Genomic DNA, 13,520 nt, shown 5'->3' on the forward strand with positions numbered 1-13,520 from the left:
TGAACCACCATACAAAAAATTTAGGACACAAGATCTGTTATGAATACAAATGTGTATAATGGGCTACGTAACCTATCAAGAGTGAACATGCAAGTGTTTTATACTCATGGGACTCACATGGGCCTAAACCACATGGCATGTTCGCTCTCAATTGGTTTCCTTGCCTGTTATACACATTTGTCTTCGCGGCAGATCCTGAGTCAAAGTTTAGTGCATTTATTTTCCTTTTGTCTTATTTATTTATTTATTTATTTTTCTTATATCAAATGCTCTTTATCTCTCTCTTTCCATTTATTTTCCTCTTTCCACATTTTAGTCACTCAATGCTAACCGCCTATATAGGCTTTTTCGTAAAGAGCTTTATTGCAAAGATCACTTGTACAAATAAAGGCATCTGCCTAAAGTTTCTTGAATGTGGATTCTTGGTGGAAAAAGAGAGATTTCATAGAAGGCAATGATGCCATGTAATTGCATCAAGATTGAACTATATGAAGAGATATTGATTGAAACAGAACCATTCATTATTCTCAGCTCTGATAACCCTCACCCCCTGAATGGTCAGTCAAGCTTTAATAAATAATAACACCGAGCGGATCCAGTCTCAAACAGATCTTCTGGTTGAGAGCTTTTGCACATATTTTGTCATCTTAGAGTGCTCTTTGCAAAATTACTCCTCTATAAACAGAAACTTAATTTGTCTTCCCAAAATGGTGGTCTATGCCACACCAAACCGTAGCATTCTCAAAAGATTTTGCTTTCTGGGCCATATGATGAGTCTCAGAATTAGAAGCTTGAGATATATACACACAAAGGTTATATTACATTATCCAAATATTATTTCTTTCTTGATGTGAGCCAAAAAAATTATTTCTACACTAATGTAAACCAAAAGGAAACATGTGAATATCTTTTCTTTCTTCTCTGAACTTTCTTTTGAATGAGACTAACTATAAAGGTTCGTTCTGCCCAAGCCTGAACTATGAATATTCAGGTTAAGATTGAAACCATTATATATATATAATATAATATACATGTATGTATGTCTTAGATTATGATTATGGTTAAAATCATTATCATGATAAGCCAGACAAAGGCTTAGATGATGATGATAATAACACTAAACACATATCAAAATATAGGTGGGGATTGTCAATAGGATTGATTATTTGGATAACCTGTCCCATCCTATCTAGTATGGTTTTGGTGCAAGATCCAAAGTATTTATCCGGTGTATCATATTCTATATTGGGGTACTTATCAAAAAGTTGTTGTATTTTTTGGGTCATTTGTAAGATTTTGATTTTTAAACATACATATAAGATGCGACAGGTATTCTGTCAAGTTGTCAAACAAATATATAAAAAGATTTGTTTTATTGGTTCTCCAAATGTATGTATACATACTCCTTATACACACCATCCCCTGTGAATTGGGAATCTTTCCCTAATTGACACTAATACAAACTGTATGAATGCATTAATCATTTGAAGGGGGATTGAAGTCAAATTATCCCTATATGAAAAAGAGTTTTGCAACTCTCAGTAATTTGAACTGAGATCACATCAGTGCCCCACATGCACGTACATCTGATCAGCGTGCATTGAGAACATCTCCCATACTTGTTATTGGGAGATGTTCCCAATACATGGTTGGGATATGTTGTGGGGTGCTGGTGTGAACTCCTTTGAACCATGGTCTAATGTATCGTATGGAGTTGGATCTAGACTTTGAACAAGGGAGATGTTTCTAATTTGCATGGCTGTAATGGCTGTTGGATCCATTGTTGGGACTAGATTCAAACTCCACACGGGCTGGGTTTTAATTTTGATATAGAGTTATTTTTTTCCACTCTTTTATATAATAAAGTACACATTACAAGGGAGAGCAAATCAGCCCCTCACAAGATTGCCCCCTAGTCCCACAGTACATCCCCGCCATGTATTGGGAACATCTCCCGATGATGACATTATCATTTCTAGTATCATCATCGGGAGATTTTCCCGATACATGGCGGGGATGTGCTGTGGGATATTGTGGGGGCAATCTTGTGGGGGGCTGATTTGAACTCATTACAAGGGAATTAAGGGAGGATGGGGACAGAGCAGGGTGCATGTGAAGTCCATTGGCCTTATCATGGAGAGCTTGTAGCCTTATGGAATGTAGTTACATGGACTTGATCCTAGGCCTCCATATTTGGAGTGATGTCGAGTGACAACTCAGCTACTTGGTTAGGGCTGCAAGTCGGGCCTAACGGGCCAGGTTAGGTTGGGTTGAGGCCAACCCTAGCCCAACCCTAAGTTCTAAACCTCAACTCTAACCCAACCCAACTCGAAGTCAATTTCAGGTTGAGTCCAACCCAACCTTCTTCCCATCCTTTAAAACCTCATAGAATTTCTCGAATTTAGATCTTAACTCAACTTTCACTGCATATATTAATCCTATGTTTCATTAGTATTTGTTTGTTGGCATTATTTTTTTTGTTCTTTTAATACAAAATTCAGAAAAACAAGTGTTAGAAATGATTATAGTTTACTATGAGTTATGACTTACAATAGATCTTTCTTGGGTGGAAAACAACATAGAGGAGATGAAGAATAAAATTTTCAAAAAACATAAAATAATGTTCTTAAGGTTTTAGTGTTTCTGGTTAGGATTAAGTGAAGTGATTATCTTAAAAGAAATACATGATACTATTTGGTGGGGGCTATACAAATATCATGCATCTAAACAAATCAACGTATGTTATATATTATATATAACATATATTTATATATGGCATGTACTATAGAGTCGAGTTCGGGTTGAATCGGATTGGCTAAGGGGTCAACCCTAACCCAACCCGAAGTAAAATCGGGTTCATGAATTTCAACCCCAACCCTAACCCGACCCAACCCATCCAACTTTTTTGGATTGGATTCAGGCCAACCCGGCCCAAGTTGCAGCCTTATACTTGGTTGTCGGCAATTGATGAATTTGGTTTGATGAACTAGGTTAAGGCATGTTTTATACTTGCATTGCCATACCATGAATATTTTAAATTTTTATAATTTTCTTTCTTTGTATTTATCTATTAATTTTTCATTTTTTTTATCTGAACTAGCCCTTTCCTATTTAATACCCCAATACAACATTGCCCAATATATATGGTGGGCTTATTTTTGAGGGGAGAATAAATTGGAGACTCTTATCAAATTAAAAAAGGAAACTCTTTGAAGCTCCAAACTAGTTTGCCACATGTAAGATTTCTTATAGGGTGTAAATTCAGGTAGCTGAGTTGAAGATTTTAATGACATCAACCCAAGCCAACCCAAGTTGCAACTTGCAATCCTAATTCCTTGATCATTTAAGGAAGCTCATTAAGCAGTCCAACTAGCAAACCTAATTCCATACATGAAAGGGGTTCAGTAGTTGGGTAAGGTAGATAGCTTTTCCTACACCATCATCATCACCAATGACCAAATAGCTGAGATGGTCACTTAGAATTCCTCCAAATATGAAGGGACTTAGGCAGATCATCAACCTTGCTTAATTGCAAGCTCTCCATGGCAAAGTTAGCTGATCTCATCTTTACCATACTATTTTTTTATTAGATTTAATAAAAATGTATATAACTATATACACACGAAGTTTGTAGTACATCCATTAGTAAAGTTCGCTTTGATGTTTTTTTTCTTTTTGTTCCTTCAATGATTTTCATCTCATACCCATAAACTTTTCTTGCATCCATACCCACAAGGCACTACCACCTGTATTGGAAACATCACCCATGAACATACAAGTAAGGGAGATTTCCCTATGTGTGGTGAGTGAAAGGAGGAAATCCACATTCATGACAAGGGAGATATTTCCAATGCACCCCTTTAGTGTCCTATGGGTTATGGATGTGGGAACATTTTCTGGGTAGGAAATTTGAGCTCAGCCCTTCCCCCATATCCATGATCTCTCAGGCTTCAAATTGATTTGAAATATATATTTGAATAAATTTCTTAAACTACCCTTTTGGTTTAGTTAATTGACTAAGTATACCCCTACTGTTTGACTATTGTCTAACACTATCCTTATTGCTTTTGACAATTGACTAGCTCTACCCTTATTGTTTGCATCCGTTAATATTCTGTCAAAACCCATACACATGTGGCACCATGTGATGTATAATTTTCTTAAAACATAATTTTGCCCATCGTCCATTTCCCTCTCCCTCTCCCTCTCCCTCTCCCTCTCCCTTCTTCATCTTCTCCTTCTCCTCCTCATTCTCCTTCACCATCTTCTTGCTTTTGGTAGTGGCAAACCGAGCTGGCTAAATCCTTAACTAGTGGAGGCTATCACCACCTCCACCTTCGGCCCCTCTCTCACTCCCACTCTCACTCTCTTTCTAATCTCTTTTTTATATTCAAGAGCATTTTCTCTCTCTCTCTCTCTCTCTCCTCCCCCCCCCCCCCTTTCATATTGAGCTTGCTTGCTGACCTACCTTTTTTCTTCTCGAACGTCGAAAAGGTAGGTCTAGGGAGCAGGGGATTCTGCATATACAAATCATTTTGATCGAATCAGTGGTTATTTTCTTTTCTTCACCATAGGATTTATATGGGTTTGCTATCGTTTCCTTTTCCCCTAATTTTCTCTTTTTCCCCAAGGGGAGAAAGAAAGCAAGTGACGATGAAGCGGGGGAAATTGGATACATTTTTGTCTCTGAGCTGGTAGAGATCAATTCAGTTGTTATTGGTGTAGGGTTTCTATATATTTTCTTGGTGAGCGTGGAAATCCCATATGTCTTCAGGAGTGGTTCCTTTGTTGCATTGGGAGAGGGCTTTAATGGGTTCTATAGCGATGCATTGCCTTGGCCGCTTAGGCTTGACAGCGAAGTGGACTTGGAGAAGAGAAGAGCTCCTGTCCTACCTTCTAAGGTGTCTTGTTCCGTTTGATTGCCGAGAAACAGTGGGATGAGAAAGGAAAATTTTATTTTCTTATTTTTGGTCCTTATATTTGTTTGCTGAGACTTATTATCCAATGAATCTGTTTCCAGTGTTTGGTTGATGAGAAAATTTTGCAGGATGTTTGACTTTAGCCCACTTGGATAAGTCCATGCTTTCTCGAACTCCACAACACAACACTATCTGCATTGATCAATTACACACCAACTGAGCCACCATTAGTTGGCCATTGATCAGTTTGTATTAATCTTGAAATTAATGAATGGTTTACCCTTCTATAGGTTTCAATCTTGAAATTAACAATTATGGATAGCCATGGTTATCAAATCAATTCAATGTTCAAGCTTGGTTTAAACTTGGAAAATAATATTTGATTGAATGGAGAAGAGTTTCTTTCATGCCTGGGAGATAAAGTTCTAACATATGATGGCATAAGTAATATGGCATGTTGAAAAGCTATAGACTTGTAATGTGTATGTGTTTAAGGCTACATTAATTTAAACTTGCATATTTTAAAAGAAAGAAAGAACTCAGAGATAACAATGGAGAAACTGAGATGCAACCTTAATTTGAACAAGTACTACACCAATTAATTCTTACATGAATATGGACTTAATTAATTTCATTGAAAAAGTACTATTAAGGACTAGTCCTATTGGTCATCAACTCATGCTATTTAATCCACATAAACCGTTGGGCTTAGTTCCTTTTAGGACAAGTTCAAATGTTCAAAGCATCCAAATCGGAACATATTGGAAAGGCCAACCATCAGATTTGTGAGCTCTATTTTTTGTTTTGAGGAATGAAAAAACAAAAAACAAAAAACCATTGGCTTAATATGACAAACTTCATGTTCTTTAAAACCATCAAAACAATTGAATTGAAACTAAAGATTCATGAAGTATGTCCAAGTCACATAAACCAAAACTAAAATCCATGGAACCAAATAAAGCAACACAACAGAACCCATCAAATACTAATTGAATAAGTAATACAACACATTTAATAAACAAAAATCAAGAGGAAAAAAATTCGTAACAGAATTGGAACGACCACTTGAAATACACCCGATCCGGAACAAATGCATGGAAAAAACAACAGATCTGGAACAAATACATATCCCTTGCCAGATCTGGAGTGCCGGTGTTAAACCAGAGGGTAATAATAGCAGATTTGGAACATTGGTGTCATGTTTTAGTTTTCCGGCGATGAAAAACTATTCTGGCCGACCATGGTTGGAGGGATAATTCAGTGGGTTGTGGAAGGAGAAGAAATCAATGAAACCTCATCAAAATGATACAACAATAGAAGTAAAATGCAAAAGGATGTCGGATCTGTACTAACCGTTGGAGGATGTATAGTCGGAAGATGAAGACACGAGTTTGGTGCTCTGCCAGGCTCGACAAAATTTTCCCACTTGAAACATTATATTTTCTTCTTAGTAGGGTCTCACTGTTTCGGTGCGACCCCATGTTTTAACTTTTGATAACTCGCATCCCTCTCACTTGCTAGTGTTTCTTGTAAAACAAACACTAGAAAGGTGGAATATTTCACCAATATGTTTTCCATCCCTTCCCTTTCTCGGAAACCAAACCTACCATAGGGTTTCTCAGGGTTCTTTTCAGCCATCTCATCAGGGAACGTCCGAGGGAGGGATGGATGGATGAGTACAACATTGTGTCAAGTTTGAATTTTCAATATAGATTCTTTGAACTTCAGAAATCTGCTAAGCATGCTTGGGATGTTGGGATGTTGGGAGGAGCTTGAATCTGGGAGATTCGGCTCGATGACAAGAGCAAAGCCGAGAACTGATCAGAGGCTTGCCCGTACTCCATTATGCTTTTTGAATCAGAATTTCTGGACCAGGGTAAGATTCTACTACTTCCGTGTGGCTTGACTCTAGGATCCCACATTACACTTGTCGGAAAGCCGAATGCGTCTCACCTCGAGTATAACCCAAAGATATCATTGTTGAAGGATGGGGATAAGTTAGTCATGATTTCGCAGTCCATGATGGAATTGCATGAACTAAGACGGTTGATGGGGACGAGTTGTAGTAGGGTGGAGTTCTTGCTGAAGTAGGGAGTGAGAGAGGGGCCGGACGTGGAGGGGTCCGGCAGTGGCAGTGGCAGTGGTGGCGGTGCTAAAACAGGGGATAGAGAATAAAGGAGAGAGAGAGAGGGCTGGAGGTGGAGGGGGTTAAGGATTGAGTTAGTTCGGTTTGTCGTTGCTGAAAGGAAGAAAGATGATAAAGGAGGAGGAGGAGAAGAAGAGAAAGGGTGAGAAATGAAGGGTAAAATTGGATTTTAAAAAATTATACGTCAGTGTCATGTGTGTATGGGTTATGACGGATTTTAACGGCTGATCAATTAATTAAATCATAAGAGTAGTTTAAAAAATTTACCCTATATATTTTTAGAGTTGAACTATGATACTAAGAAAATATGAAATCAAAAAACTAGTAACCAATCAATTACTATCGTGATAACCAATCAGATGGGATGTATCAAAATTCAATGGTTTTTTATTGGTCAAAACTCTTTGGTACCATATATTTATGGTATTATAGATTTTTCTTATATATATTACTAAATGACCATTATTTCAATTTTCACCAAAAATAATTTCATAAATTTTATTTTGAATATATTTTGTTCATGATATAAAATATATTAAATTTAAAGTTCATATTATCAATAGTATATATTTTGATTATTTTTAATTTAAGTTTTTTAATGTTATTATGGGATAATATATTAACATGGGAGTGCAATCCGATGTAAATTTGATGGATAAGATTTGGTTCGAATCCGATTCGATCCGTTTTCGCTTTTCAGCCCTAAAATTTTGGATGACCGGAGTGCGCAGAGAGCTTATCCTTCATTCATCACGTATTCCCTCCAAAATTTGCAACCGTCTGAAACCATGAACGCTTGCATTGGGTTTGGTTCTGCTTCTGCTTTCATCCTGCAACCTATCAAAATTCCCACCTCCCAGAGACCCATCCTTATCAGAAATCCGAGAAACCTAACCTTAATTTGCAGAGCTGAATCCAAGCCCAGCAACCCCAGCAGGAGAAATGACATGGGAGGCAACAAACCCACACGCAGAAACCCCAGGAAATCATCGTATGGAAGTTCTAGAAGGTCGATTCTGAAGAAATCATTCACTCAGGAGCAGGTTATTTTCACCAAATCAGTCCCAGGAGAGCCTGTTGTTGCGATCATCGGTGGAGGGCTTTCGGGATTAACATGCGCCCTCAGTCTGGAGAAACGGGGAATTCGCTCTACGGTATTCGATACGGTTCGTTGTCATCCTTTACATTATGTATAGCACGTTGGATGCATCGTGAAATGGAATTATCTCATTTTAGTCTTGTACTACCTGAAATTGGATTCATTAACAGTTGTAGGAAATAGTGGGAATGAGTTCGCTTCTGAAATGGTGTCGGTTTCATTTATAAACAAGTAACAACAGCGCATGACTCCATTTTGTTCTAAAATGCAAAAACATGCCAGTTTATAAACTTTCAGTTTTTTTTTTCCTCTTGAGTTAATTCCCCACTTGGAACTGTACATACTTGAGAGTTTTATTTCATTTAACCTTTTCTTTTAAATGTTGAATACTGACTACATTTAGAGTATGTGCTCCACAACTGTTGATAGAATGTTTTTTATTAAGGACAAGACAACTATTCCTGCAAAAGGGATGCTGTGTAAATTTGTCCGTACAATACCCGTACATGGTATTTGGGAATATTTCAATTTCTATTTTAATCACATTAGGGTACTAAAAGGAAACGTAATTTTATGGTAAATACTGGCATTCTCACTAGGGTTGTAACAGTTGATTGAGAAACAGAGAAATTTCTCAGGGATCCTCCGTGGACGTAGGCTCAGTACACCAAGACCAAACCACATAAATCTCATGCATTGCTTCTCTTGTTGTTCTTGTCTTCTTGGCTGTTTTCTAAGCTCTCTTTGTAATAGTTTGTTGGGTTTATGGATGCTCGTTTGTGGATTCTAAACAATTTCTTTTGTGTAGCTTTTTTCTTTGAAGATTTTTTTATTATTTTTCCTCCATTTTTAATCTTGCAACTTATGAGCAGTAAAATATAAGATTTTTCATTTGGCAATTTTTACTTTTTCCATTCTTTTGTGGATGCTTGCAACTTGGTGCATTTTGGAAATTCAGATGCAAGATCTAAACTTCTGATGCTGAGGTGTTCTCTTTATGTTTGTTTATTTAGGGGCTTCATGGGTTGGGTGGAAGAATGGCTACAAGAGCAATTGATCCTCAGCCTTTGATCTTTGACCATGCAGCTCAGTTCTTTACGGTAGGTGATTCTCGATTTGCTGAGTTGGTTAATGGATGGTTGGAGAAGGGTTTGGTTCGGCAGTGGCAAGGTCCAATTGGAGAGCTCGAAGCCGGTGGTTGTTTTGTTCCACTTCCATCCTTATCTCCAAGATATATAGGTGTTAATGGGATGCGTCCCCTTGCAGATTCAATTCTATCTGAGGTGACTCTTCTCTCCTGGGCTTTTTTTTTTTTTTTTTTCTTTTCACTGAAATGATAAAAGTAAGCATATTTACATATAATGTTTAGGAACTTATGTGAGGTTTCCTTCTTATTTCCTATTTTAAAAATGATCTTCTCCTAGTATATTTTTGATGTCCCTATCACTTTATTATATTGAAGTGTAGGCAAAGCAAATAAAACAAAACAAAAATAAGGACTTCTTGGATATATGGTTATATGTCTTGTGCCCATTAGAATATGTAATTTCATTACTTTCAAATTTTCTGTTAAAAAGGTCATTACCCAATGTTGTTCCAAACTCCCTGGCGCCCTGGGTAGGGTGGACGGGATATGAACTGTTGAAATGGTTGTTATTCTGTATGTTTAGTACCGCAGGGATACTTTAGTACTTTCAGCTTTTTTTTTATTTTAAGTTGTCGCCCTAGTATAAATAACAAAAAGCTGGCACTGCCAACATCTTTCACAGCTTCCAAACTTTTGTCTCTCTTCTTTCTTCTCTCTTCTCTCTCTCTTCCTTCTTCTCCTCTAGATAACATGGTATCAGAGCGGGACTGTCAGATCTGGAAGAAGAGATCAAGCATACATTCTCTGTTTTCTCCATTCACCAGATCCAGATCCAGATTCAGATCGGACTGAAGTACTCTCTCTCCCTTCTTTTTTTATTTTTTTTGGTCGTGTGCCAGAACAGAACCTGTAATAGGTTAGATTGTTAATGTGAGGCGAGTAGTCCCTCTTCTTTCCTTTTTTGTGGGATCGGCTGATCCCTGTAACAGACTATAAGTCAGTAATGACCTTTATATGCTGAGACAACAGTCTTCTGGTGAACTTGTAGGTCAGGGGATGACCTGTATATGCTGCAACAGCAGCCACAATTGATTTGTTGGTCAAGAGAGGACCTGTATATGCTGCTACAGCAGCCATACCTGATGTATGGTAGGCTAGTGATGACATGTGAGTCCGGTAACAGCAGCTATTTTTGGTTGAAGAACTGAGATTTAAAAGAAGGTAAAGGAGGGGAGTGGTTGTCTCTAATTCCCTATTGCAAAATATTTTGTTTGGGGTGTTCGACTTCTTCTATTTGGTCTTCCTTGTGTTCAGTTGGAGTGTAACCTGAAGTTGTGGTTATGAGTGGTGAAGACTCTGCCACATCTGGAGTCTCCTCAATGCAAAACGGAACAAGTGGGGGAATAGATTTGTCCTTCCCTATGGCTGTTGTACCCCGGTATGGTCTGAATTACTTAGAATGGTTGAGGGGGATCAAGTTATACATTACAGCAAGGGGAAAAATAGGGCATATAAATGGGAGAATTAAAGAACCGAATCCCGGGAGTGCTGAGTATGATAGATGGAACTAGGAAAACAACATGGTTATGTCCTAGCTTTTGGTGTCTATGTAACTTCAGGTGAGAAGGAACTTTATGTGGGCTGAAACAGCTTATGAGATTTGGGAGCAGGCAAATTCAACCTATTCTGAACTGCGTCACTACGCAAAAATCTATCAATTACAGGCAGAATCATCCACTTGTAAACAGGGGGAGAGGAACCTTTCTGTGTATTATTCAGGTTTGACCTCCGTTTGGAAGGAGTTAGATCACTAATAGAGTGTAGATTGGAAGTGTGATGAAGATGCAAAAGCATACAAGAAGCTTGTTTCCCAACAGAGAGTGTTTGCATTTCTCCGTGGTTTGAATCTAATATATGAATCCATCAGTGTCCAAATCCTAGGCAGTAAGGATCTTCCCTCTGTCTAGGAGGTTTATGCATTAGTACAATCGGAAGAGAGTAGAAGAAATTTGATGAACAGCTCCGGAGGGGATGTAGTTGTATTGGTAGCAAAAGGGAATGTTGCTACAAGTGGGGGAAATTTTTTTTAAGAAGGGGGACCCTCAAAAAAGGGTGGAAGGCAGACAAGTTATGGTGCACCCACTGCCAAAAACCCCGACACACTCGGGAAACATGTTGGGATCTTCATGGGAGGCCCAAATGGGCCCAGGATTTAAGCAAGAAACAAGGTTCAGACCTGAATAAGAAGTCAGGACAACAAGGTCCAAGAAAGTTCACCACAACAAATATGGCTTCTCGGGAGAATCAACCCCCCACTACTACTATGACTCGGACATACACTTCTGGTTCTGACCCGAGGGAGGATATTATCAACTCCTTCCGTGACCATTTGGAACTCTATGGTAGAGCAATTCGTCAGATGGATTCTTCTCCTCCTTCAACTTCATTTGCGTCTACATCAGGTAACTCTGCCATAGCTTTCCATGTATCGTCTCATCCCCTTGGCTCTCCTTGGATAATTGATTATGGAGTGTCAAAACATATGACTGGTAAGTCCACTTATTTTCATACCCATCAATTCTTCTCTGGAAGAGACAAGGTGAGACTAGCTGATGGTTCATATTCTACCATAGCTGGTCAAGGAACCATCTCTCTTCCCTTTGGCCTCACCCTGATTAATGTCTTACATGTTCCAAAATTCCCCATTAATTTGTTCTCTGTTAGTAGTATCACTAATTCTTTAAACTGCTTAGTAACCTTTTTCCCTAATTATTGTGTACTCCAGGATTTGGCCTCGGGGAAGACGATTGGTAGAGGACGTATGATGGATGGATTTTACATGCTGGAGAATAAGGCTGGTCTTACATTCACAGAGTCTAAGAGTCAGTCTAGTAAAAGTCAGGTCTATTTATGGCATAGTCGTCTCGGTCATTTGTCTTTTGAGTCTTTAAAATTGGTGTTTCCAGAGTTGTTTAAGTCAGTGTCAGTGTCACAGTTTACATGTCAAATTTGTCAATTGAGTAAGCATTGTAGAACTCATTTTTCTTCAAAGAATAATAAAACTGAATTTCCTTTCCATATTATTCATCCCGATGTTTGGGGTCCTATTACTTTACCGCCCAAGAGTGGCTACAAATATTTTATTACCTTTATTGATGATTATTCCAGATGCACATGGATATATCCTATGCGAACTAGGGATGAAGTACCCAAAATTATCCAAGATTTCCATTGAATGATCTTCACCCAATTTCAAACTGAAATCCAAATTTTCCAATTCGATAATGCAAAAGAATATTTTCATAATGATCTTACGGAATTCTTTGCTTCACACGAATCACTTCATCATAGCTCCTATGCCCGAATACCACAACAAAATGGTGTTACTGAAAGAAAGAACCGACACTTTCTTGAAGTGGCTAGGGGTTTACTCATCCATATGAATGTTCCAAAACGTTTTTGGCTTGGGGCGGTCCTTTGTGTTACCTATCTCATTAACCGTGTTAGTGTTCGATCTGCCTATTAGACTGATAACTGTTAAGGAAGAAAGAGAGAAGAGAGAAGGAGAGAAAGAGAGAAAGAGAGAAAGGAGAAGAGCATAAGTGAAACAAGGAGAAAAGATTCTGGTTTGAATGAGAGAAAAAGTACACTCTTTCCATTCGGCCAGATGTATTTTATATTACTAAAATAATGTGGAAAAGTCACATATGCCCCTACTTAAGTTAGGGACATTAAATCTAACATAAACTTACACATCAGCACCTAAACACAAGCACAAAGACAGAAGTACCCCTACATACTCAACACTAACACTCCCCCTCAAGCTGGAGAGTATATATCATATAATCCCAGCTAGTTACATATGTAGTCCACTCTCCCCCGACTCAACCCTTTAGTAGACAAACCTACCCACTAGTTCCCTGTGTTGACATATGCAGTGTCTATAACTCCACTCAGCACCTTCTCTCTAACAAAGTGACGGTCAACCTCTGTGTTTGGTTCTCTCATGAAACACCGGATTAGAGGAAATGTGAACTGCAACCTGATTGTCACAGTAGAGCTTCATTGGAGTATCAACAATGTATCCCATCTCCTGTAGAAGGTTCCTTAGCCACACTAATTAACAAGTAGTATGTGCCATAGCTCTATATTCTGCCTCTGCACTACTTCTTGCCACAATTGTTTGCTTCTTGCTTTTCCATGTCTCCAGATTACCCCCAAGAAAAGTGTAATAGCCTATGGTAGATATCCTATCAGATATAGAACCGG

General features: G+C 38.3%; 1 protein-coding gene across 11 annotated transcripts in view; it reads left to right on the top strand.

Moving 5' to 3' along the window:
* The first annotated feature begins 7,477 nt into the window (after positions 1-7,477).
* The window catches only part of LOC148878975 (FAD/NAD(P)-binding oxidoreductase family protein), a 64,875-nt gene continuing 58,832 nt past the window's right edge, over positions 7,478-13,520 (top strand). For 5 of the 11 annotated variants that reach the window (XR_016104078.1, XR_016104080.1, XR_016104079.1 and 2 more), the window contains exons 1-2: positions 7,700-8,231; positions 9,178-9,447. Coding sequence is in view for 1 of the 11 variants with exons in the window: in XM_088960326.1 (XP_088816452.1) it covers positions 7,854-8,231; positions 9,178-9,447 (648 nt within the window). In the remaining 10 variants the exon portion in view is untranslated. Of the gene's footprint in view, positions 8,232-9,177; positions 9,448-13,520 lie in introns of all 11 variants that reach the window. The other 6 variants (XR_016104075.1, XR_016104074.1, XR_016104077.1 and 3 more) reach the window with 3 other exon arrangements.

Source organism: Nelumbo lutea, chromosome 1 (genome assembly GCF_056320005.1).
Source record: "Nelumbo lutea isolate HS-2025 chromosome 1, American lotus-T2T, whole genome shotgun sequence".
In the NCBI taxonomy this organism is placed as follows: domain Eukaryota; kingdom Viridiplantae; phylum Streptophyta; class Magnoliopsida; order Proteales; family Nelumbonaceae; genus Nelumbo; species Nelumbo lutea.